At 37.0% G+C, this 27,598-nt stretch overlaps 1 protein-coding gene across 9 annotated transcripts in view; it reads left to right on the forward strand.

The window, feature by feature from the left end:
• Positions 1-27,598, forward strand: part of TCF12 (transcription factor 12) — a 382,333-nt gene that overhangs the window by 271,651 nt on the left and 83,084 nt on the right. For all 9 annotated transcript variants that reach the window (XM_086710772.1, XM_086710771.1, XM_086710774.1 and 6 more), the window contains 2 exons: positions 23,323-23,458; positions 27,418-27,470. In XM_086710772.1, the coding sequence (XP_086566898.1) occupies positions 23,323-23,458; positions 27,418-27,470 (189 nt within the window). The remainder of the gene's footprint in view (positions 1-23,322; positions 23,459-27,417; positions 27,471-27,598) is intronic.

The raw sequence follows: 27,598 nt of genomic DNA on the forward strand, positions 1-27,598 counted from the left end.
GAACACATAAGCATAAAACATGAAAGAAAAACTGATGAATTGAACTTACTCAAAATTAAAAACTTACACTTATCTGATACTCTATATGGAAAACCCAAAAGATCCACCAAAAAACTGCTAGAAATGATCCATGAATTCAGCAAAGTCGCAGGATATGAAATCAAAGCACAGAAATCGGTTGCATTCCTACACACCAATAATAAAACAACAGAAAGAGAAATCAAGGAATCAACCCCATTTACAATTGCACCAAACCATAAAATACCTAGGAATAAATCTAACCAAAGAGGTGAAAAATCTATACATTGAAAACTATAGAAAGCTTATGAAAGAAATTGAAGAAGACACAAAAAAATGGAAAAAGATTCCATGCTCCTAGATAGGAAGAACAAATACTGTTAAAATGTCAATACTAACCAAAGGAATGTACATATTTAGTGCAATCCCTATCAAAATAACACCAGCATTTTTCACAGAGCTGGAAAAAACAAACCTAAAATTTGTATGGAACCAGAAAAGACCCCAAATAGCCAAGGCAATCTTGAAAAAGAAAACCAAAGTTGGAGGCATCACAATCCCAGACTTTAAGCTATATTACAAAGCTTTAATCATCAAGAGACTATGGTACTGGCACAAAAACAGACATTCTGATCAATGGAACAGAATAGAGAACCCAGAAATGGACCCACAAACATATGGCCAACTAATCGTTGACAAAGCAGATAAGAATATCCAATGGAATAAGGACAGTCTCTTCAGCAAGTGGTGCTGGGAAAACTGGACAGCGACATGCAGATAAATGAACCTGGACCACTTTCTTACACCATACACAAAAATAAACTCAAAATGGATGAAAGTCCTAAATGTAAGACAGGAAGCCATCAAAAACTTCTTTGACCTTGGCTGCAGCAACTTCTAACTCAGCAGGTCTTTGGAGGCAAGGGAAACAAAAGCAAAAATGAACTATTGGGGCCTCATCAAAAGAGCTTCTGCACAGCAAAGGAAACAATCAGCAAAACTAAAAGGCAACCAACAGAATGGGAGAAGATATTTGCAATGGACATATCAGATAAAGTGTTAGTATCCAAAATCTGTAAACAATTTATCAAACTCAACATTCAAAAAATGAATAATCCAGTGAAGAAGTGGGCAAAAGACATAAATAGACACTTCTCCAAAGAAGATATCCATGTGACCAACCAACACATGAAAAAATGCTCCACATCGCTCATCATCAGGGAAATACAAATCAAAACCACAATGAGATACCTCACACCTGTCAGAATCACTAACATTAACAACTCAGGCAACTACAGATGCTGGCGAGGATGCGGAGAAAGAGGATCTCTTTTGCACTGCTGGTGGGAATGCAAACTGGTGCAACCACTCTGGAAAACAGTATGAGGGTTCCTCAAAAAATTAAAAATAGAACTATCCTATGACCCATCAATTGCATTTCTAGGGTTTATCCAAGGGATACAGGTATGCTGTTTTGAAGGGGCACATGCACCCCAATGTTTATAGCAGTGCTATCAACAACAGCCAAAGTATGGAAAGAGCCCAAATGTCCATCGATGAATGAATGGATAAAGAAGATGTGGTAAATATACACAATGGAGTATTACTAGGCAATTAAAAAGAATGAAATCTTGCCATTTGCAACTATGTGGATGGAACTAGAGGGTATTATGCTAAGCAAAATTAGTCTGAGAAAGACAAATATCATATGACTTCACTCAAATGAGGACTTTAAGATAGAAAACAGATGAACATAAGGGAAGAGAAGAAAAAAATAATATAAAAACAGGGAGGGGGACGAAACATAAGAGATTCTTAAATATGGAGAATAGAGGGTTGCTGGAGGGGTTTTGGGAGAGGGGATGAGCTAAATGGGTTAGGGGCATTAAGGAATCTACTCCTGAAATCATTGTTACATTATATGCTAACTAACTTGGATGTAAATTAAAAAACACAACAGTAGCAACAACAAAAACAGCAGCATCTTAAACTCACCAAGTTATGCACATTAAATATGTATAGATTTTTGGGGCACCTGGGTGGCTCAGTCGGTTAAGCGTCCGACTTCGGATCAAGTCATGATCTCACAGTCTGTGGGTTCGAGCCCCGCATCAGGCTCTGTGCTGACAGCTTAGAGCCTGGAGCCTGCTTCTGATTCTGTGTCTCCCTCTCTCTCTGCCCCTCCCCTGCTCATGCTCTCTCTCTGTCGCAAAAATAAATAAAAACATTAAAAAAAATTTTTTTAATAAATATGTATAGATTTTCGTATGTCAATCATTCGTCAATAAAGTGGTTTAAAAAAAAAAACTTACACTCATCAAGAAAGTGAAAAGAGGAGCCACAGATGGGGAGAAGGTATTTGCAACACCTGTCTGACAAATACAATGATCTCTGACAACTCAATAATAAAAAGCAACCCATTTTTTTTAAATAAGCAAAACACTTGAGCAGACACTTCACATAAGAAGATATACAAATGGGTAATCAATACATTAAAAAAGTTTCACATTATGAGCTATTAGGCCCATGAAAATTAAAACCAGAGTTACGTATTAGTATAGGGCTAACCAGAATACCTAAATTAAAAAGATGATACATTGCTAGTGGGATTGTAAAATGGTTACAATGACTTTAAAAAACTGGCAGTTACTTAGAAAGTTAAATATGTATCTGCCCCATGACTCAGCTGTTTTACTCTGAGGTATTTATCCAAGATAAGTGAAAACATTGTTCACAAAAAGCTGTCTTCTCAAAAATGTTCCTGACACTTTCATTCATGATAGCCTAAAACTGGAAACTCAGATATTCATCAGCGGGAGAATGGATAAATGACCTATATTATGTTTATACACTGAATGTCATTCAGCAGTAAAATGGAATGATCTAATGATGCCACTAATGTCATACTGAGTGAAACAGGCCAAAATCTCAAAAATACTGTATGGCTCCATTTATATGAATTAATAGGCAAAACTATCCTGTATTGATAGAAGTGACATCAGTGGTTGCCAATAGGAGGAGGGTTCTTCTGTAAAGGGACCCTATCTCTAAGGTGATAAAAATGTTTTATATGCATTCATCAAAACTGATGGAGTAGTTCACTTAAGATCTGAACATTTTATTATATGTATGTAACAGCTTAGTTTTTAAAAGATAAAATGAAAAGGAATGCCATTTACAGTAGCATTCAAGAAATGGATAGGAATTCTGAGGAATAAATTTTAACAAAAGACCTGTAAAAACCTCAACACTGGTAAAAATTATACTACTAACCATTGCTTAAAGAAATTTAAAGAGACCCCAGAAAATCAGAGATGTACTATGTTTATGAATAGGAAGACTGTATTTTGAAAATGTCATTTCTGGAGCCTGGGTGGCTCAGTCAGTTAAGTGTCTGACTCTTGGTTTCGGCTCAGGTCATGGTTTCACGATTTCTGAGTTCGAGCCCCACATCAGGCTCTGTGCTGACAGCAGAGAGCCTGCCTGAGATTTTCTCTGCCCCTCCTCTGCTCTCTCTCTGAAAATAAATTTCAAAACTTAAAATTTTTTTTTTCTTAATTTAAAAAAGAAAAAGGAAAATGTCATTTTTTCCCAACTTGATCTATAGATTAAATATAATCCTAGTTATAACCTCACTAGGATTTGGGGGGGGGGGGAGGGGGATGGGGGGCTGCTGAATTTACCAGCTGATTTTTAAAATCTTTGGAAGGTGAGGGTGGTGGTGCCTGGGTGGCTTCATCAGTTAAAGCCTCTGACTCTTGATTTCAGCCCAGGTCATGATCTCATGGTATGTGAAATCAGGCTTTGTGCCAACAGCCCAGAGCCTGCTTTGGATTCTCTCTCTCCCTCTTTCTCCGACTGTCCCCTGCTTGTACTTGCATGTACTCTCTCCCTCTTTCTCTCTCTCAAAAATAATTAAAAATTATTTAAAAACCCTCTTAGGGGTAATTGGGTGGCTCAGTCATTTAAGGTCCAACTTTGGCCCAGGTCATGATAACACAGTCCTTGAGTTCAAGCCCCACATCAGTCTCTGTGCTGACAGCTCAGAGCCTAGAGCCTGCTTCAGATTCTGTCTCCCCCTCTCTTTGCCCCTCCCCCATTCACGTGCGCACGTGTTCCCCCCCCTCAAAAAAAGGAAAAAAAAAATTTTAAAAACCCTGTTAAAATAAATAAGTAAAAGTAAAAATTTCTTTGGAAATACAAAGAACCTAGGAATACCCAATGCAGTCTTAAAAAGTGAAGAGCAGTGGTAGAGAATTTATGCTACCTGACTCTAAGACTTAGTGTACAGCTATATGTAATTAAGCAGCACAAACTGGCCTGATTGAGAAATATGACACTAGAACAGAATATAGCCCAGAAGTACACCCACGCTTTATGTAGTTCATTTGATTTTCAGCATTTTGCCAAAATAGTCCAATGAAGAAAGGACAGGTTTTTTTTTTCCATAAAAGATGCAATAATAAATGGATATTCATATAGACAAATATGAATGTCAGTCCTCTCACACTAAACACAAAAGTTATTCAGGATGGATCCTAGACCTAAATGTAAAAGCTACAACTATAAAGCTATAAAAAGAAAACAGGAGAATATCCCCTCAATTTGGGGGTAAGCAAATCTTTCTTATATGGAATACAAAAATTTAAAAACCACAAAAGAAAAAATGATAAATTAGAATTAATCAAACTTAAAGACTTCTGCTGAGGAGTGCCTGGGTGGCTCAGTTGGTTAAGCGTTCACTTCATTTTGGCCCAGATCATGATCTCACAGTTCCTGGGATTGAGCCCCACATGCTTGGGATTCTGTCTCCCTCTCTCTCAACCTCTCCTCCCCTGTCTCTCTCTCAAAATAAATAAACTTAAAAAAAAAAAAAAAACTATAAAGACTTCTACTTATAAAAAAGCATAAGTTAAAAAAATGAATAGGGGCACCAGGGTGGCTCAGTCTATTAAGTGTCCAACTCTTGATTTCATCTTAGGTCATGATCTTCAGGGTTGTGGGTTCAAGCCCCAGGTTAGGCTCTATGCCTACTTAAAAAAAAAAAAAAAAAAGGAAAGAAAAATGTCAAGGAAACATCTTCACACATTATAGGACTTGATTAAAAGATAAAGAATCAATACAAATTTGTTTGTTTTACCATATATAAAGAACTGGACCAGGCAACAGAGTAAAAGATTTAGCATCAGGCCTCAAGAAGCTTACATTCTAGTTGGGGGAGACCAGCTCTGTACAAAGAGAAAATTAATTAAAATGATAAGATAACCTGTAGTAAATCTCAAGGAAGTGGCAGAGGTATGAGAACACAGAAGAGAGAGAAATTAACATGATTTTGATACAGGGAAGATTTTGCAAAGGAAGTATACAACTCTAAAGTCTTGGAGGGGCACCTGGGTGTCTCAGTCCATTAAAGTATCCAGCTCTTGATTTCAGCTCAAGTCATGATCTCACAGTTCATGGGATTGAGCCCGGGATCAGGCTCTGCACTGATGGTGCACAGCCTGCTTGGGATTCTGTCTCCCCCTCTCTTTTTATCTCTCTCTCTGTCCCTCCCCTATGTGTGCAAACATGTTCTCTCTCTCAAAAGAAATGAATAAACTTAATAAAACAAAATCTTGGAGAATGGGTAAAATTTGACCAAGTTGAGAGGAGGACATCTTGGGGAAAGAGAACATATGGCTAATGTAAATACAGGTAATAATATTCAACACATTTTGTAGGTGCTTCCTTAATTTTCTCCCACCAAAACCGTAAGCTTGTAAGGACAGTGTCAATGGCTGCTTGTTTGTTGTATTTTCAGCACCTACTCTGTGCCTGATCAATAGAAGGTATCAGTGAATACTTTTTGAATGAATATATTTTGAATGAAACAAATAAGTAAATGTGGATTCTGGGAATAGTAGCATTTTAGTTTGGCTTGAATTAAATATTTGTTTTGGGGAACAGTATGAGGTGTTTGAATTATAAGGATGTTGCTTGAATGCCTAACCAGTTTGTATCTTGTAAGGGTTTGGGATCGGACATGTGTGGCATGATGAAAAATACAAGTGTTTCTTAGAAAAGTTAAATCCAGGTTCAGGATATGCAAGAGAATTTATGAATTGGAGACTAGGCAACTATTTGAGATGGTGTAGCTCCAGGCCATACATGAACCATGGAATAGGAGGTAGTTTAGACAGATCTTAGTTTTCCTATAACAACAGCACATTGCAGGTGTTAAAAGATAAATTTTTAAAAATATGTAAAGTCATGACTGTCCTACAGATAAAAAGTGACTATGTATAGGGGCACTTGGGTGACCCAGTCAATTAAGCATCTGACTTCGACTCAGGTCACGATCTCGCTATTCGTGGGTTCGAGCCTCACATTGGTCTTGGTGCTGACAGCTCAGAGCCTGAAGCCTGCTTCAGATTCTGGGTCTCCCTCTCTCTCTGCCCCTCCCCCCACCCGTGCTCTGTCTTTCTCAAAAATAAATAAAAATTAGAAACAATTTTTAAGTGACTATGTATATAGATTTTATCTCATCAGTGAAGAAATCCGTAAGGTGTCAGAACCAGTTCAAAGGAGAATCCAAAAACAGACAGCCATAGATGAAAATTATGGAAATAACTAAAAAAGAAACAACAACAACAAAAAACCAGAAGACTCATAAATACAGAGAACAATACTGGTGGTTGCCAGAGGTGAGGGGTGAGTGAAGTAGATAAAGGAAATTAAGATGTGCAAACTTCCAGTTATAAAATAAGTCATGGAGGTGAAAAGTACAGTATAGGAAATACAGTCAGTAATATTGTAGTAATGTTAAATGGCAACAAATGAAAACTATACTTATGATGGTGAGCATTGAGTAATACTTAGAACTGTCAAATCAGTATGTTGTATACCTGAAACTAATATGACATGTTAACTATATTTTAGTAACAAACATATAAAAATAAATTTTAAAGATTACGGAAAATAATGTTCAAATGTAGACAAAACATTTTTCCCCCTTTGGAGCAGGATGCTAGAAGTGTTGAAAGTGGAGGAGAGTTGTTTATCCCTTTATTGGAAAGAATGTTTTTGCAGACAGTAGATAAGAATTATTTTGCTTTGCTCTCAGTTATCTACAATTTATAGTTGTAAAATAGCTCCTATAGAATGAGAATCAGATAACCTAGAATGTTGGGCTCTGGAGTGAGAATCAGGGAACTATGACTATCAGCCAACCCCCCCCCCTTTTTTTATAAATGATTTTATTACAACATAGCCATTCCCATTCATTTACATATTGGCTATAGGTTCTTTCTTGGTACAAAGATGGAACTGAATAGTTAAAACAGATAATATGATGCACAAAACTTGAATGCTTTCTGTCTGGCCTTTATAGAACTGACCCTATTCCAGATAATGCATAATTTCCATCAAAAACACATTTTTTTCCTATACAGGTATGTGTTTCTGACAACTAGGAGAATCAGGAGCTTTCATATGTAGCAAATCCTATATTGACCTATTATTTCCCCAAGAGGTTTAATTAAACTAGTTGTTTTAAAGAACAGTTTGGATATTTCTTCCTAACAGCAAGCCTAATAATAAGGAACTTAATTGGACCTTAGTCTTAGACTGAATTATTAGAAACATATTATTTAGAATAAGGAAGTTCATATTGTATACCTTTCTGAGCATATGCATTTCAAAACAGGCAGAAGTAAACTAAAAATCACTTAGAGAATCTTGCAAATAAAATAATTTGCAACTCTAGCATATGGAAAGTGATTGAAGGACTGAGGACTGTTTAGTTTTAAAAACACTTTCATGAGGTGTTTTTTTTTCCTTTTTAAGTATTTGTTTATTTTTGAGAGAGGGAGAGAGAGAGGGGGGCAGGGGCAGAGAGAATCCCAAGCAGGCTCCACACTGTCTGCAAAGAGCCCAAGACAGGGCTCAAACCCACAAACCGTGAGATCATGACCTGAGCTGAAACCAAGAGTCAGCTGCTTAACCAACTCAGCCACCCAGGCACCCTGATCCTGATTTTAACGTAATGTAAGAAGGAATGTTGTCATGGTATAGAAGATAGAATAGTCAACCTAGGTAGATAGTGACTTTATCGTCACTGGATGTTTTCAAGCACAGGCTAGACCTTCCCTTTACTGAAATTTTTATAATAGAGGGATTAGAGCATATGTTGTTTGATTGAAATAAAATACCTGAAAATGGTCTTTCAATTCTATGAGCTCTCTAGTGAAAGAGGTATGGATGATTCAGCTCAGATTAGAGACCAGAAATAACTATTAACCTATACAGTTTTATATGTTTTTAAATTTTTTTTTTAATGTTTATTTCTGAAGGAGAGAGAGCATTAACAGGGGAGGGACAGAGAGAAAGGGACACACAGGTTTCAAAGCAGGCTCCAGGCTCTGAGCTGTCAGCACAGAGCCCAATGTCAGGCTCGAACTCACGAGCTGTGAAATCATGACCTGAGCCGAAGTCGGAGGCTTAACAACAGACTGAGCCACCCAGACACTCCAATGTGTTTTTAATTTTTATTCCAGTAGTACTCAGCAGACTAAATGTACAAGCAGACAACAAATGTTTGGCTGCATGGATTACTGATAATAGTGATAATACATGTATACCTCAGAGGTACTGAAGGTTCAGTTCCAGATCACTGCAATAAAGTGAGTCAGGTGAATTTTTTGCTTTCCCAGTGCATATAAAGTTATGTTTACATTATACTGTAGTCTGTTAAGTATGCAGTAGCATTATGCCTAAAAGAACAATGTACATACCTTAATTTCATCCATGAGGTTGGAATCAGCTTCTTCCAAACTCCCCTCCTGTTCACGTCGATAATTTGACCTCTTCCTGTGAATCATGAATGTTCTCAACAACATGTAGGATGGTCATTCCCTTCCAGAAGATTTTCATTTGACTTTGCACAGATCTTTCAGAGAGGAATTATAATCTCTGGCAACCCTAGCCTTATGACATTTCTGTAATAATAAGATTTGAAAGTCAGAATTACTCTTTGATCCATGGTTGCAGGTGAGCAAGCATGAGAACAACACTAATGTCATTGTACATCTCCATCAGAGCTCTTGGATGACCAGGTTCATTGTCAGTGAGCAATAATATTTTGAAAGGAATCTTTTTTTCTAAGCAGCAAGTCTCAACAGTGGGCTCAAAATATTCAGTAAACTGTGTAACCATGTAAACCATATTAACAGGTAGGCTGTCATCCAGACTTTGTCCCATTTACAGAGCATAGGCAGAGCATATTTAGCATAATTTTTTTAATGTTTTTTTAATGTTTATTTTTTTTGAGAGAGAGAGAGAGTCAAAGCATAAGCAGGGTAGGGGCAGAGAGATAGAGGGAGACAATGAATCCAAAGCAGGTTCCAGGCTCTGAGCCATCAGCACAAAGATCAATCTGGGGCTCCAACCCATAAACCACAACACAAGATCATGATCTGTGCTAAAGTCGGATGCTTAACCAACTAAGCTACCTAGGTGCCCCTATTTAGCATAATTCTTAAGGGCCCTGTGATTTTAATAATGGCAAGTGAGCACTGGCTTCAACTGAAAGTCACTAGCTGCATTAGCCCCTAACAAGAGACTTGGCCTGTTCTGTGTAAAGCTTTGAAGTTGGGCATTGACTTTTCCTCTCCAGGTATGTAAGTCCTAGATGGCAACATCTTCTGATAGAAGCCTGTTTCATCTCCATTGAAAATTTGTTGCTTAGTGTAAACACCTTCATTAATTATCTTAGCTAGATCTTCTGGATAACTTTCTGCAGCTTCTATATCAGGACTTGTTGCTTCACCTTGCACTTTTATATTACAGAGGTGGCTTCTTTCCTTAAACTTTATGAACCAACTTCTGCTAACTTCATACTTTTCGTTTGCATCCTCCTCAAGTCTCTCAGCCTTCATAGAATTGAGGTGAGTTAGGGCTATGCTTTGGATTATGCAGTATTGTAGCTGGTTTGATCTTCTGTCCAGACCACTAAAACTTTCCACCTATCAGCATTAAGGCTATTTGGCTTTCTTACCATTCATGTGTTCACTGGAGTAGCACTTCTAATTTCCTTAAGAATTTTTCCTTTGGTATTCATAGGAAATTCATGGTATTCATGGTATTCATACCTTGGCTAACTGTTTGGTACAACTGGCTTAGATTTCATCCTATCTCCACATTTGACATGCTCTCCTCACTAAGCTTAGTCATTTCTAGCTTTTGATTTGAAGTGAGAGGTGTGTGACTCTTCGTTTCACTTGAACATTTAGAGGCCATTGTTGGGTTATTAATTGGCCTAACTTGAATATCGTTGTGTCTCAAGGAATAAAGTGGCTCAAGGAGAGGGAGAGAGACAGAAGAATGACTGGTCAGTGGAGCAGTCAGAACACAGCATTTATCGATTAAATTCACCCTCTTATATGGACACAGCTCACGGTACCCCAAAACAATTACAGTATAACCTTAAGAAATACAGTAATAATGAAGAAGTTTGAAACATTGCAAGAATTACCAAAAAAAGACACAGAGACACAAAGTTAGCAAATGCTGTTGGAAAAATGGTACCTGTGGACTTGCTCGACAGAAGCAAGTATGTGTATATATATATATATATATATATATATATATATATATATATACACACACACATACACATATATATATACACATATATATCCAGGATAATAACCTGCAATTTGTAAAACGTGCAGTATCTGCAAAGTACAATAAAATGAGGTATGCCTAAACAAACATAAGGGCTAGCGTATATCACATATTTACTAGTGTCAGGCATTGTGCTAAGCACCTTACAGACATTTCATATGGTCCTTGCAGTACTCTATGACAAAAGTGTTGCCACTGCTGTTGCTGTTATTGTTCTCCATTTGACAATGGAGGAACCTGAAGCCTCAGGAATTATGTAATTTATCCAAGGTTTCATAGCTGGTAAATGGTTAAGGATAGAAGAATTGAAGTAGTAATGAGATAATGGTTCAAGTGATAGACTATGTGGGATAGTTTTCAAAGGAAGGAAATGAAGCCATAATTAAACTTAGGGACTGGGGGGGGGAAAGGTCAAGCTGTTGGATATCTTGAGGGATGCATGGGTGGCTCAGTCAGTTAAGCATCTGACTTTTGGTTCAGGTCATGATCTTGTGGTTTGTGCGTTCTAACCCCACATTGGGCTCTCTGCTGTCAGTGCAGAGCCTGCTTCAGATCCTCGGTCTCCCTCTGTCTCTGCCCCTCCCCTGCTTGCATGCACGTGCACTCGCCCTCAAAATTAAGCATTTAAAAACAAAAAGATACATGAGGAGGCTGGCTGGCTCAAGGCAGTTAAGCGTCCAACTTCAGCTCAGGTCACTATCTCACAGTTTGTGAGTTCGAGCCCCACATCAGGCTCTGTGTTGACAGCTCAGAGCCTGGAGCCTGCTTCAGGAAGGGCCTGGCCCTTCCTCTGCTTGCACTCTGTATCTCAAAAATAAGTAAACATTAAAAAAAAATTGTTTTTAAACAAAAAGATACTGGATATCTTGAGCCCAAAAAAAAGTGCAGTAAGTAGTAAAGAAGTTATGGTGTTGTAAAAATAGGTCATGTCATACTACCCAAAGCTATCTACACATTCAATGCAATCCCAATCAAAATTGCACCAGCATTCTTCTCGAAACTAGAACAAGCAATCCTAAAATTCATATGGAACCACAAAAGGCCCCAAATAGCCAAAGTAATTTTGAAGAAGACCAAAGCAGGAGGCATCACAATCCCAGACTTTAGCCTCTACTACAAAGCTGTCATCATCAAGACAGCATGGTATTGGCACAAAAACAGACACATAGACCAATGGAATAGAATAGAAACCCCAGAACTAGACCCACAAACGTATGGCCAACTCATCTTTGACAAAGCAGGAAAGAACATCCAATGGAAAAAAGACAGTCTCTTTAACAAATGGTGCTGGGAGAACTGGACAGCAACATGCAGAAGGTTGAAACTAGACCACTTTCTCACACCATTCACAAAAATAAACTCAAAATGGATAAAGGACCTGAATGTGAGAAAGGAAACCATCAAAACCTTAGAGGAGAAAGCAGGAAAAGACCTCTCTGACCTCAGCCGTAGCAATCTCTTACTCGACACATCCCCAAAGGCAAGGGAATTAAAAGCAAAAATGAACTACTGGGACCTTATGAAGATAAAAAGCTTCTGCACAGCAAAGGAAACAACCAACAAAACTAAAAGGCAACCAATGGAATGGGGAAAGATATTTGGAAATGACATATCGGACAAAGGGCTAGTATCCAAAATCTATAAAGAGCTCACCAAACTCCACACCCGAAAAACAAATAACCCAGTGAAGAAATGGGCAGAAAACATGAATAGACCCTTCTCTAAAGAAGACATCCGGATGGCCAACAGGCACATGAAGAGATGCTCAACGTCACTCCTCATCAGGGAAATACAAATCAAAACCATACTCAAATATCACCTCACGCCAGTCAGAGTGTCCAAAATGAACAAATCAGGAGACTATAGATGCTGGAGAGGATGTGGAGAAACAGGAACCCTCTTGCACTGTTGGTGGGAATGCAAATTGGTGCAGCCACTCTGGAAAATAGTGTGGAGGTCCCTCAAAAAATTAAAACTAGACCTACCCTATGACCCAGCAATAGCACTGCTAGGAATTTACCCAAGGGATACAGGAGTACTGATGCATAGGGGCACTTGTACCCCAATGTTTACAGCAGCACTCTCAACAATAGCCAAATTATGGAAAGAGCCTAAATGTGCATCAACTGATGAATGGATAAAGAAATTGTGGTTTATATACACAATGGAGTACTATGTGGCAATGAGAAAGAATGAAATATGGCCCTTTGTAGCAACGTGGATGGAACTGGAGAGTGTGATGCTAAGTGAAATAAGCCATACAGAGAAAGACAGATATCATATGGTTTCACTCTTATGTGGATCCTGAGAAACTTAACAGGAACCCATGGGGGAGGGGAAGGAAAAAAAAAAAAAAAGAGGTTAGAGTGGAAGAGAGCCAAAGCATAAGAGACTCTTAAAAACTGAGAACTGAGGGTTGATGGGGGGTGGGAGGGAGGGGAGGGTGGGTGATGGGTATTGAGGAGGGCACCTTTTGGGATGAGCACTGGGTGTTGTATGGAAACCAATCTGACAATAAACTACATATATTGAAAAAAAAAAATAGGTCATGTCAGAGTTGAATATTGGACTTAAAATTTCAGGAGTCAGGGGTTGCCAGTACATACAGCATCCTTTTGGCAGTAAATTAGTTGATGGAAAGAGCACCTGGGTGGCTCAGTCAGCAGAGCATCCATCTGACTCTTGATCTCAGGGTGCAGAGTTCAAGCCCCACATTGGGCCTGGAGCCTACCTAAAAAAAAAAAGTAGATGAGTTGATGGTGATAGGAGGAATCCTGGAGTCGGGAATGTTAAAAAGACATAAAAGTGGCTATGGATCAGTGTCGAAGCTCTCCAAGAGATGATTACCTCATTAAGTAGCCTGTGAAGAGGCTATGCCTGCTGGTATTCAGTAGGTATTCAGAATATGTTTGAATCTGAATCCTGTGATATAGGAAGGAAATATATTACCAGGATAATAAGCCATCAGCTACCTGCAGAGGGAGCTTCTGAGTTTGGAACATAGGTAAAATAAATTACTTTGTGGAAGGAAAGTCTCATTTTAAAGTATCAGGCAGTAGGCAAGTTTAATTTCCTACTTTGGTTAAAAGGCCAGAGAGAAATGATGCATAGGTATTTGGCAGGGAAAAAACCTCATTTTTGTTCTCTCCATAAAACTTGCTAATTATACTTTTGGTGGTACTCATTGCTCTTTGGATACATTGTTTAAAAGTCAGTTTAGGGGCACAGGGTGGCTCAGTCAGTTAAACTTCAGACTTTTGATTTCGGCTCAGGTCACAGTCTCGGCTTCATGAGATTGAGCCCTGCATCAGGCTCTGCACTGACATTGTAGAGCCTGCTTAAGTTTTTTCTCTCCCTCCCTTTCTGCCCCATCCCTGCTCGCATGCATGCTTGCACATTCTCTCTCAAAATAAATAAATATTAAAATAAATAAGTAATAAAAGTCAATTTATTCTTCGGGCACTTGGGTAGCTCAGTTGGCTGAGTGTCCAGGTCATGATCTCGTAGTTCACGAGTCTCACAGTTTGTGACTTGGAGTCCCACATTGGACTCGCTGCTTTCAGTGCCGAAGCTATCAGCACAGAACCTGCTTTGGATCTTGTGTCCCCCTCTCTCTGTGCCCCTCAGTTGCTTGCGCGCGCTCTCTCTCCCTCTCTCTCTCTCAAAAATAAACATTTTTTTAAAAGTCAATTTATCCTTTTGCAAACTGATTTCAGAAGAAAAGAGTATATTAAATAATGGCTAGAGATTGGACACCATCTCAGGGGGGGAAAAATGAAAAAAGAGGTGACCACAGCCTGGGCATTACATGATTATAAGATATTGTTGTCAGTTGTAGGGTCTGTATAACAAGAAGTGAATAATGGTAGAATAAGTAAAGCAGGAGCAGCAGAATACTGGAAGTTAAGTGAAGCTGGGTGAAAGGTATAGGAAGGTTCATTATATTGGAGGGTTTTTTCTATTTTTGTTTATATTTGAAAATTCCCAAAATAAAAAGCTTAACTTTTTGAAGATGTTCCAGTATAGGATGTTTCAGTTCAAAAAGTATTTCATACTTAACTATATGCCTACTACTGTATTGTATTTTATGTTATTCTTAGTTGTATTTTTCAAAATACAAGGGACTGGGAAGAGAAGGTACTCATTTACTGGCATTAAAGGGAAAAGGAGTGACTTCTTAGTATCAACTCTGCTGAAAATCTTAGGACTCCATAATACCATTTCCACAAAAGCAAAAGAGAAATGATACTTCTTTATCTCCTGTTCTTTTAATGTTGGTTAGCACCTCACAGAGCAGGTTCCTTTTTATTCATAAAAAAAATAAATAAATAAAAGGTTCAAAGGCACACTGCTAGCTTTGCAGGAAGACTTAAGAGGACCCTATTTAACAAGGAAGTTTCTAACTTCAGACACTCAGAAAAACTCACTTAGGAAGAAGATGGGCTTAGAGTATGCTCACTGCTGACCTCTTGAGAGTCTGCTTTCAAGAAATCCCTTATAGCATTTGGAAGTAGGCACTCAACCTAAAAGAAAGTCATTCTTTTTGCATATTTGTAATTACTTAAATACTGGGTGTATTAAAATTGTTTTTAATGGTTTTCATTATAGTTTTCTTTTTATTCCCCAAAGTCTTCCCTTGTTGATCTCTATCCCATATTTTCTTCCTACTCAATAATCTTTTCATTGGCTGATGTAGGATTTGAGAGAAAAGTTCAGACAAAAATTAGTGAAAATGATACATTAAGATGGTAAAATTTCCCTCTGTTACTGATAATTAAAGGAGATTGGGAAATTCAAACTGCTAAGATTACCATGTTTTACTAATTTAATAGTACATAGGTAGTTTCTTAAAGATTGGGCTGATTGCGTTTGCAGCATGTGTTTGATGGATGACTGTCATTATCTTCTCAAACCTGCCTGACACTTTAAGTATAGAAAATGATAATTAAATTTTCAAGAGACCATGTTGAGATTATAAGATTTAGGGCTTGTAAAAGAACAAGCATAACAGTTGGCTGGTGGTGGTTGGTATGTTTTTATTGACCTGGGGGAAGGAATAGAAACATCTCAGGTTTTCTTTTACTTTGTTTCCCTGTATAGTCTCCCCTCCCCCTCAATTAATGTATTGTCCAAAGTGTTGGTAATGACTTGGAACTATTCAGGTTGCACAAAGCATTTAATGAAATCTTGCCTTAGACAAAACACTAGAGAGGATCATAATTAATGTCTCATTTTCTGCCAGTTGCTATTGATTACTCATTCAAGATCCCTTTGTTCTCAGAATGATAACAACTGTAGTTTGCATCACTATCTAATGAGATTCTCAGGATAGAATTCTTTAACAACATGCTGATAATTGCTAACATATCCCTGGAATTTCAATGTAAATGAATTTGCATTATAATACAATTATTTCACAATATCTGTATTTTCCAAATTCAAAATTTATTAGTCTGTTTTTTTTAATTATTTGTAAAAAATTAACAGAAGACTCATATAGTATTAAAGCCCTACGTTTATATTTTGCCCTGAGTACCTCTTTACCCTCTGAGTTTTTTATTTGATCATGAGTGGCTTCTTTGTCACTCTCCACTTCCCTGTCTTAATCTCGGAAACCTTAAGTGAGTGGACTTACAGCTAAACTGTATTGTGATATTTCTCAGTTAAAAAAAACAATTACAAATATGGTAATACTATACTGATTCTGCTCTCAGAACGATTTTGTTTCTTCATCCCTCAGTGACAAAGGAAATACGTGGTACAGTTTAAAGAATTCAACTGAGAAATTTTAATAGTTTATGTTCTCTGTTTTATCATGATTGTGTTCTATACTTTTTTATTGTTTTAATTAGTACACTCTCCTCTCAAGAAGACAAACCTGAGAAGAGCTGCTTGCCTTTATATATTAAAACTGCATACCATTTCAGGACTGTAATATAGACATAAAATTAAAGAATTCTGTAAAATGTACACAGCAGAGGTTCCATGAGTCCATATTAAATATTAAACATTTTTACAGTGTGCAACTATAACATACTTTGTATCTTATTTTTCTAGAAAACAAATCAGTAATGAATTAGTGCTTCAAAGTTTTAGTCATAAAATGAGGCTAACAATTTTTGATATAGTGTTAATTAATTTAACCTTATTAATTAATAAGTCCTTATTTAATCTGAAGTTATAAATGGATATGAAATTATATTTTAGTACATTGTTTGGGACAAGCCATTTAATGGTAAAAACCAGTTCTGAGGAAGTAAGTTTATGTTTATCAAGATTTCAGACACTTTCCCTTTTAAGGGTAAAGAATATCCAAATTACTGCATTGTGGTTCTGAATCCTCTGGGCTGCTAAACCCCACCATTTTTATATAGGATATTCTTCTGATTTCCTATGAAATCACATTTAGAGTACCTTCCAAGATACTTAAGAAGTTACATTAATAAATGATGTTGGTCAAACTCACTACTTTATTCCTCTCCTTTACTTTTTGGTCACCATGAAGACTTACACTGAATAGTCTTTTCAGTTTACCATTTTAGAGTCAGGGTTTCTTGGCAAGTGAAGAGGGAGAAAGAATATATATATATTAAGAATATATATTATATATATAATATATATATATTAAGAATATATATAATATATATATAATATATGTGTGTGTGTATATATATCCACATATATTACATGTATTATACATAGGCTACTAAAATTCCATCTAAAGAAATGGGAGTTTTTATTTACAGGCTAGAGGTTTGTCATACATAATTTAAAATGAAACTTTACTGTAGTTTTTCGTACAATAATCTAGGCTGTATTAGTGTTTCTGGGATGAACCTTAATTGATTATTCTTCAGTAATTAGATACATTTTTCACAGTTCAGGTTTTAGATGACTATTAAAAAGATTATTTTCTAAGACTGTGTTAAGAAATGTAGTGCTCTGTCATTTCGGAAAACTAATTCTGCCTTGAATAACATGGCTTGGCAGAATAAAACTGCTTTGCCTAGTTCTGTATCCTCTGGGATTGTGTATTCTTTTTGCTTGTACCTTCAGGACAAGATCAATGGCAATCAATAATGCTTCTCGTTAGTTTTTAAGCAGGCAGGAAAATCAATAATATGAACTGATACATAATTTTATTTTAAAAGAAATAAACTAGTTTATTATTTGTGCTTTAGTGTTACCAAAATATTTGAAGAATCAAAGAAAAGAAAAATACTTTATAAGTGATATAATATCAAGATATTAGGCTCATATAGTTTAGCCCTTGATTTTTTTTTTAATCACTTTCCATTAGTTTCATGGGTATTATTTCTTAGATTGCCAAGTCCTCATGGAGAAAACATTGTCTTAAACTTCTTTTGTATTTCTTGTAGTACTGAACAATTCATTTTAATTAATAGGATAAAATATTCTGTGTTCTTAAAAAGAAACAATTTCTCCTACATATAGATCAAGATACAAATTGAACAGGGAAACATGGTTATTTCTATGATTAAGACAACTAAGTGAAGAACATCTTCTATGGGTTTTTTTTAGCATTAATATTCACTGTGGAACAAGAATACAGACTATTTGCTAACCGTATCTCCATATTTACCTATACTAAGGAGAAAGGTTTATCAACATTGTTGGTAAAAGTAAACTTTTCTCCTAAAAAATTTTATTCTTCTTCCTTTCTTCCATGCATGTGTACAGAATCTACCAGTATGTATTCTATAGATAATACAGCTTTAGGATTATAATCCACAAAGTCATTTACAGGTCACTTAAATGTTTTGAAGTTCATGGTCTTATATATGGTAATTAGGTTCCTGAACTATTGTAGAAGTCTTCTTCATATTGAAGAAGGAAACTCTTAAGCAGACATAGATTCAAATTAGGGTTCTACTACTTGTTATCTGTATAACATATAATTTATATAATAAGATTGCAGTAAGTATTACCTAAGATGGTACATTTGTAAGTATGCTTGTCGATCCTTGATATTTATTCTGATTTTCTCCAACTTTTTATTTTGAAAAATTACAAACTCACAGAAAAGGTACAAGAATAATAAAGTGAATATTTATGCGCTCTTAATGAAATTTCATCAGTATTTCACCACATTTGTGCGTACACATTCCTTTTCTTTCACTTAGTATGTGTATGTGTTTGTATCCTACACATGAGTTTATACACACAAATACACATCTGCTGAATCATTTTCAGAATAAGTTGGCATTTTTCTATTCTTGATTTAGATTAATACAGTTTGAATCTGTCACACTCCTTTTTGGATTTAGCCTTTAATTGTCAACCCTCTCTCTAGGGGCCTGTCCATTCTCTTTCCAATTTCTAACATCCAATAGCCTTTGGGAGTTGTAATTCAGCTTAGATGCAGGGCAAACAAGGTCTTCTTACTTAGGATAAAGAGTTTGTGCCCAGAAAACAGAATATGAAATGTCATTCACCTTATTTTCATTCTTTCGTGGAATGAAAGAAGTAAAGTGGAATGAAGGATGTAAAATTTTCCCTTTTTGCAGATGGTATGATCTTATATATACAGAATTCACCGTAAAGCTATTTGAACTAATAAACAAATCTACTGTAGTTGCAAGATTCAAGATCAAAAACTAGTTGTACTTCTGTACACTAATAATCAACAAACCAAAAATAAAATTAAGCCACCAACTCCATTTAGCATCCAAAAGAATAAAATACCTAGGAATAGGGGCTCCTGGGTGGCTCATTGGGTTTAGCATCTGACTCTTGATTTTGGCTCACAGTTCAAGCCGAACAGTTCAGCTCACAGTTCATGAGTTCAAGCCCCACTTTGGGCTCTGTGCTATCAGCGCAGGGCCTGCTTGAGATTCTCTCTCTCCTTGTCTCTGCCCCTCCCCTGCTCACACACTTTCTCTCTCTCAAATAAACTTCTTTTTTTTTTTTTTTAATTTTTTTTCAACGTTTTTAATTTATTTTTGGGACAGAGAGAGACAGAGCATGAACGGGGGAGGGGCAGAGAGAGAGGGAGACACAGAATCGGAAACAGGCTCCAGGCTCTGAGCCATCAGCCCAGAGCCCGACACGGGGCTCGAACTCACGGACCGCGAGATTGTGACCTGGCTGAAGTCGGACACTTAACCGACTGCGCCACCCAGGCGCCCCTCAAATAAACTTCTTAAAAAGCTACCTAGGAATAAATTTAACTACAAAGTGTCAGACATATATACTGGAAACTACAAAGCATTGCTAAAAGAAATAACAGAAGACCGAAATTACAGATTCAGTGTTCATCAGTCAGAAAACTTAATGTTGTTAAGATGGCAAAACTCCCCAAAGCAATCTTCAGATTCAGTGCAGTCCCTATCACAATTCCAGTGGCATCTTTTTGCAGAAATGGAAAAGTTGATCCTCAAATTTTCTGTATAATTTCAAAGAACCCCAAATAGTGAGAACAGTATTAAAAAAGAAGAAGAAAGTTAGAGTACACACACTTTTCATTTTCAAAACTTACTACAAAGCTACAGTATAGAACTGGTACAAGGTGGACATACAGACAAATGAGATAGAATTGAGAGTCCAGAAATAAACCCAAATATCTATAAGCAATTGATTTTCAGCAAAGGATGCCAAGACCACTGAATAAGGAAATATTACTTTTTTCAACAAATGGTACTAACACAACTGGATATCCACATTCAAAAGAATGAAGTTGGACCTCTACCTTCTACCAACCATATACAAAAATTAACCCAAAATGGATCAGTGATCTAGGTGTGAGCTGAAACTATATACTCTTAGAAGAAAATACAGGGTTAAATCTTCACTACCTTGAATTTGGCATTAGATTCTTAGATGTGACGTCAAAAGCATGACAAAAGAAAAAAAAATTAAGATAAATTAGACTTCCTCAAAATTAAAAACTTGGACATTAAGAGGTAAAAAGACAGCCTACAAAATGGGACATGCAAATCATGTGTCTGGTAAGTGTCTAGTATAAGAACTCTTTCTTTTAATGTTTATTTCTTTTGAGAGAGAGAGCACACGTGCATGAGCAGGGGAGGGAAAAAGAGAATTCCAAGCAGGTTCTGCACTGTCAGCACAGACCCCAACACGGGCTTGATCTCACGAACTGTGAGATCATGACCTGAGCCAAAATCAAGAGTTGCTTGCTTAACTGAGCCACCCAGGTGCCCTGGTGTATAAGAACTCTTACAATATAACAGTAGGAACACAACCCAATTTAAAAATGGTCAAAAGACTTGAATAGATGTTTTTCTGAAGAAGACATTACAAAGGGCCATCAAGCCCATGAAGAGATACCCAACATCATTAATCATTCGGGAAATGGTAGTCAAAACCACAATAAGATACTAGTCCATACTAGTATGGCTACAATTAAAAACAAAAAACTAGTAAGAAGTGTTGATAAGGGTGTGATTGGAATCCTCATACATTGCTGGTGGGAATGTAAAATGGCCCAGCCATTGTGGAAAACAGTTTGCCAGTTCCTCAAAGAGTTAAAGATAGAATTGCCATATGACTCAGCATTTCCACTCCTAAGTATTACCCAAAAGAATTGAAAACAAGTATTCAAATAAATGCCCATACACAAATGTTCATAGCAACACTATTCACAGTAGTCCAAAGCGAGAAACAACCAATGTGTCCCATTAGTGAATAAATGAATAAACAAATTATAGTATGTCTATACAATAGAATATTATTCAGCCCTACAAAGGAATGAAATACTGATACAAACTACAACGTGGATACACTTCAAAAACATGTGAAGTGAGAGAAGCCAGACACAAAAGGTCACATATGATTCCAATTATATGAAATACTCAGAATAGGGAAATTCATAGAGACAGCAGATAAGTGGTTGCAGAGGCTACAGGAATGGAAGTAACTGTTTAATGGGTACAGGGTTTCCTTTGGAGGTGATAAAAATGTTCTGGAACTAGATGGTGATGGTCACATAATGAATATACCACATATCACTAGTTGGAAACTTTGCAGTGGTTATCTTTATGTTATGTGAATTTGTGCCTTTTTAAAGCTGAAACACAAGTTGTTTAAAATCATTAAATAGCGTGATAAACTGAAAAGAGAGTTTTTCTTGATTATTAGAATAGAGGCAGGAACTGGGCTACTGATGACTTCTATTACAAAGTTCTACTGATTCTTTCTGACCAGAGCTGAGGTTTATTTGTTAGTACCTTTCTGATATTCATGAGTATGGTCACGGCAGGTATTAAATATGGGGTAGGAGAGTAGTATATGTATCAGAGGAATCATAGCCCTTTTCACATGAGAGCATCCTCTCAACTGTATCCAGCACCTTTTCCAGTTGAAATCTTTTCCCCTCAGCTACCAGAAGGCTTGGAACCAAATTCTGCCAAGTTAACTTCATTTGCTTTATGATAGGGTCACTGGTTTAGTAGGTCAGGGCTGCTGAATCTCTGGGTTTCAGTGAAGCACTTGATAAAGTTTCATGCCATTGTAGCATACCTTAGGGATCTCCTTAGGCTTGTCATCCTCATGTCTTCTTTTGGTCCCATTTTTTATGCCCCAGTACTAAAAAGGCTAGCAAATGCATTGGTTAACAGACTCAGAATCTAAAACAGATAGAAATGATAAAATATAACGAGGTTAATTTGATCAGGTAAATGTTAACTGTTGTACTTGGAACTAAAAAACACAACTGAAAAAGGTAACCATTGAAGGGACACGACTTAATAGCAACATCTGCAATAAACAGTAACAGCGTGTGATCACTCCTCACCTCTTAATATGAGCTAGCACAAATGGGTTGTTTAAATGTAGTGTTGAAAATGACTCTGCACTAATCAGGTCACATCTGGGGCATTGTCATCCATTCCATTTTACAAGACACTTTGACAAACTGAAAATAAATCCAGAGGTCTTATGTCAGAGATGATGAGGATTACATTCAAACCCCCATGTCATGAAGCACAGTTGAAGGACACAGGAATGGCTTGTCTTGAAAATATTGGCAGTCTTTAAACAATGAAAACTATCCTAAAAGAAAAAAAAGAAGAAAGAACAGAATTGACTGCCTTGTATGGTCATGAAAGCATTCAAGCAAAGACTTGGTGGTCATTTTTCAGAAGTCTTCTTAATGATTAAAGGGTGAAACCACATAGTAACTAAAGTGTGTTTCAACCTTAAGATTGTTTAGATCTACATAATTACTAGGAATTAAGTAACATGAGGATGAGGAAAGAGAGAACATGTAAGTTTATTTTTTTAATGTTTATTTTTGAAAGAGAGAGAGAGAGCAGGGGAGGTGCAGAGATAGAGAGAGGGAGGCAGAATCCGAAGCAGGCTTGGAGCTTTCGGCGCAGAGCTGGATGCAGGGATCAGACTCACAAACCGTGAGATCATGACCTGAGCCGAGGTTGGATGCTTAACTGACTGAGCCACTCCACGCGCCCCGAGGAAATGTAGGTTTAAGCCAATGTTCTAATAAACCATCGTTCAAATATTTATTAGATGCATCTAATTCAAGGCATTGTTGAAGGCATTAGCATCCTCTGAATAACCATCTGAATAACTCAGAAGTGGTGACATTTTCCCATTTGAGTTGGTATCAGTGGGAAAATAACTTGTTTCCCTGGCTTTGTTTTATAGTCTAGTCTCCTGAGACAAGATCTAGGGCTTGGGAGCCCAGCACAGCTGTCTTCTTCAGGAAAACCTGGAACACCATACTACTCGTTCTCTGCTACAAGTTCCAGGAGAAGGCCACTCCATGACTCTGCAGCACTTGGTAAGCGTGCGTTGTACAACAAACCCTGCCTTAACAAATGTTTTTTTTGTTTAACCCCTTAGTCTTTACTTCTGGCTGTACTTTTATTTAGAAGAAATTTGGTTTCTTAGGTATCATGTTGATAGTAGAGATTATTTGCATAAAATGTTGTATCTGTTAGATACTTAATAAAAAATCAATTTAGTACTCTTGTTTGGTCACCATAAGAGGAACTAAATAGTGAAAATGGGACTGGTTTTTCCTATTATAATAAAAATGTTACGTGCTAATATTAACACCTTATTTTTTACTAAGATTGGTAATAATGCTGAACAGTTTACAAAGTGGTTTTATATACTTTCTCATCTCATTAGTATAACAGACCTGCTAGTCAGTAGATGTAATACTATATTTAACATAAACTGAGGCTCAGGAGGACACATTCATATAATTAGTAGGTGGTTTCCCCAGCATAAAATTAAGATTTTCTGACTCCACGTCCAATATTTTTTGCATATTAGTTGCTTCTACTCCCCAATTTTTTAAAAGTTGAGATAAAATCAATCATATTAGGGGCGCCTGGGTGGCGCAGTCGGTTAAGCGTCCGACTTCAGCCAGGTCACGATCTCGCGCTCCGTGAGTTCGAGCCCCGCGTCAGGCTCTGGGCTGATGGCTCGGAGCCTGGAGCCTGTTTCCGATTCTGTGTCTCCCTCTCTCTCTGCCCCTCCCCCGTTCATGCTGTGTCTCTCTCTGTCCCAAAAATAAATAAACGTTGAAAAAAAAAATTAAAAAAAAAAATCAATCATATTAAAATTCACAATTCAATGATATTTAGTACATTCATAGTGCTGTGCAGCTGTCATCTCGCTCTCCTTTCAAAACATCACCTCAATAGGAAACCCTGCACCTATTAAATTTTGAACTCTCATTTTCTTTAGCTCCCTTCTTTATGTCTTGTACATAGCCTAATGAGGCCAGTCTGTTTTGTGTTGCTGCTGCAGCAAGCCTCAGGTATACTCTTAACACCTTATCCAAGCAGTGTTTAAATGTGGGTATTTTTGGTGATTCCTACCAGGGAATCCTTTGTACAAGAAAATTGAAGTTGTACAGGCTGTTTATAATCAAAGATATGGCAGCGTTTGAAATAAATATAGCCCACTAAAAGAAACTATGCCATAGTTATTTATTCCACAAATACTTGTTGACTGCTTTCAATTCATGTATCTACCTTCTGTCAAACCTAGAGTTTTGTGTAATAGCCCTAGTCCATGGGTCTAGAGTATGCTTGAGGGTATAAAAGGCAAAGATGGTCATGTTTGAAATAGAGAGCTCTGACTAGATGTGCCCCCCTCTCAGCATTATGGGTGATTTAGTATATGTATTGATGAAGTAAGCCCAGATGATTTAGACCAGTATACTGTTTGTTACTAAAGAAATGATAAATTGTAAAGCATCTTTCCTCCATCTTTATGACTTTTGTTTCCTATCAGATGAGTTAGGGTAGGAACATTCATGAGTCTAGATGTGTCAGTGTCACTCTCGAGAAATATCTTGTTAGTATGTTATGTGAGCACATACTGTAACAAAAAGTACTAATGTGGACCAATATACTATTACTAAAAGTTCAGGAAGCTAAGCAACTGAGCTGAGGCTTGGTACCCAGGGAGGCCCACTCATTTCCTATATGAATAACATTTATCATTATTGTCATTCCATTCTTCATTGTTATTTCTCACTCAGCCACTCTTTCTTGGCGTTGCAGTTATTCCTAAAATCTCAGAGTTGAAAGGACTTCAGAGATCATCTACACCCACCTCAGCATCTTCTCAAGCTAGTTAGATGCTTTAGGAAATCAACATTTTGCAAAACAGCATCTAGCTATTTAATTTATAAACACTTTGCCACAGAATTTAATATAAACTAATCATAACAGCTAAAATTTATTGTCACTCTCTGTTACACACTGTCCTGAACATCTTTCATGTATTATCTTTATTACAATAACTCTAAAAGGTGGTATTCCCTTTTCACATCTTAGCAGCTGAAACTCAAAGAGGGTAAAAGTAACTTGCCCACGTTCACATAGCTGCTGTATGGTGCAGCTGAAATTTGAATCCAGCCAGCTTACTCTCTTAACTGTTACAGTTTGCAACCCCTCAGAAGTGAACTATGAATCCCGAACTCATGATTTTAAATACGACATTATACAAGTAATTGTGTAGTGACAGCCAATGGTGAGATAAAAATATAAAAGAAAAATTTATATTCACATTGGAAGAAAAAACTGTCCTAAACTAAATAGCAACATCTTCTGGTGGTAATTAATCCAAAATAGATTGATGAGCTCCCCACTGACAGGAGCGGTTCAGTTGACTCTCTCGGCATGGAGTATGAGTTTTGCTCAAGGGATGCTGTTTTTATTAGTTGTAAAGAGTTGGGTTCTAGAAAAGCCTCACAAAGAACAAAAAAATTTGCTTCTAAGTTTTATAAATACAGAGTGTGCCAGATGTTGTTTATCTTTGGCACTTTTGTTTCAAGGAAATCTAGGCTGCCTCTTGGTGTAGGGACTTAGATGGTAATGAATGCTTTTCCCCCCTTTGTATTGTATAAATTTTTTCCACATGCTACACATGCTTATAAAGTTGCTTTCTTAGCTTTGCAGCTTCCTGGAATAGTCACTGTAAAGATTCCCAGCCCTAATTTAAATGAATTTCATTCTTTCTTAAACAACCGTGTGTCTTATGTCATATCATTTATGACCCAGGAAAATATCATGCTTGTTTAATTCTCATTTTTACAGTTTGCAAAAATAGTATACTTTACATCATTCTTCTTAATAGTGAACGCTTCTGAAAAATCCTGAGTTTCATCCATTATTTGTGTAAGATTGGAAAACTGTACTTACCACCTTTTTTTTTTACAGTAAATAAGATGGACAAGTTTTAAATCTTAAGTTTTACAGATAAGTAAAATCGAAATACCAAGTGAGACTGGTTGGGTATCTGAAAATACTCATTTTCTCATTTATATCAATAAATTATTTAAGTCTTATAAAGAAACATCCATCCAAGATAAATGACACAATAATCAGTGCTGAATTTGAAGTTTCAACCACACACTGTGGGTTTTTTTTTTTTAATGCTTATTTATTTTTGAGAGAGAAGGGGAGAGAGAAACAGTGCAAGCAGGGGAGGGGCTGAGAGAGAGGGAGAGACAGAATCTGAATCGGACTCCAGGCTCAGAGCTGTCAGTGCAGAGTTGGACCTGGGGCTCAAACTCACAAACTGCAAGATCATGACCTGAGCCAAAGTCGGAGGCTTAACCCGCTGGGCCACCCAGGGGCTGCAACCACACATTGTCAAACAGTGGATGTTCTTACAGAATCCTGGATGACATTGTATATGACAGTGCCTGTATGTAATAGTTTATGTAGCATTTCTCTGACATAATTTCAACCATAATTTTTCATTTATTAAATTTTATTTCAAATTTTTAACATAGTTGTAGCATAGCATTAACTTTCAGTTTGTTGACTATGCTTTTAAACCTAACTCTTAATGTGATATGGATACTAAATTTGTTAAACAGTTTTACTATTAAAGTGACCTGTTATACCAGATGCCCCTCTGCAAATGACAGTGCCCAGTGTGGAGCCTGGCACCTAAATGGGTACCTAAGAAATGTTAATTCCCTTCCCTCACACATGCTTTTTGGTTTGTTATTTTCTTTCCTGTTTTGCTTTGCTTTCATCTTCCTAAGCTTATGGGATATGTGTTTCAGAATATATCACTTCATTAGGAGAATTGTTTTGCCCAGGAACCAGTTAGAAAGAATGAAGCCCTCATCTTTATATTCCCTTGCTTATTCCTAAATATTGGAAAGCCAGAAAAGCGCTAGAAGGGAAAACTCTTTCCTATTCACCTGAAGTCTGATGTTTTCTAATATAAATGCTGATGAAATACATTGTTTTCCATATGCAGATCCTTTGCAAGCAAAGAAAGTCAGAAAGGTGCCTCCTGGTTTGCCTTCTTCAGTAAGTACCCATTTTTTTGACTTTGTGGTAAACAACTGATTTCAGCTATTCAGTATTTGCTGGCTGTAAGGATTATTTGATTGGTGTCAGCAGGCACACTTAGCATAGTAACTGTTCACTGTTCAACG

This window comes from Puma concolor, chromosome B3 (genome assembly GCF_028749965.1).
Source record: "Puma concolor isolate L17-30 chromosome B3, mPumCon1.1.hap2, whole genome shotgun sequence".
Lineage (NCBI taxonomy): Eukaryota > Metazoa > Chordata > Mammalia > Carnivora > Felidae > Puma > Puma concolor.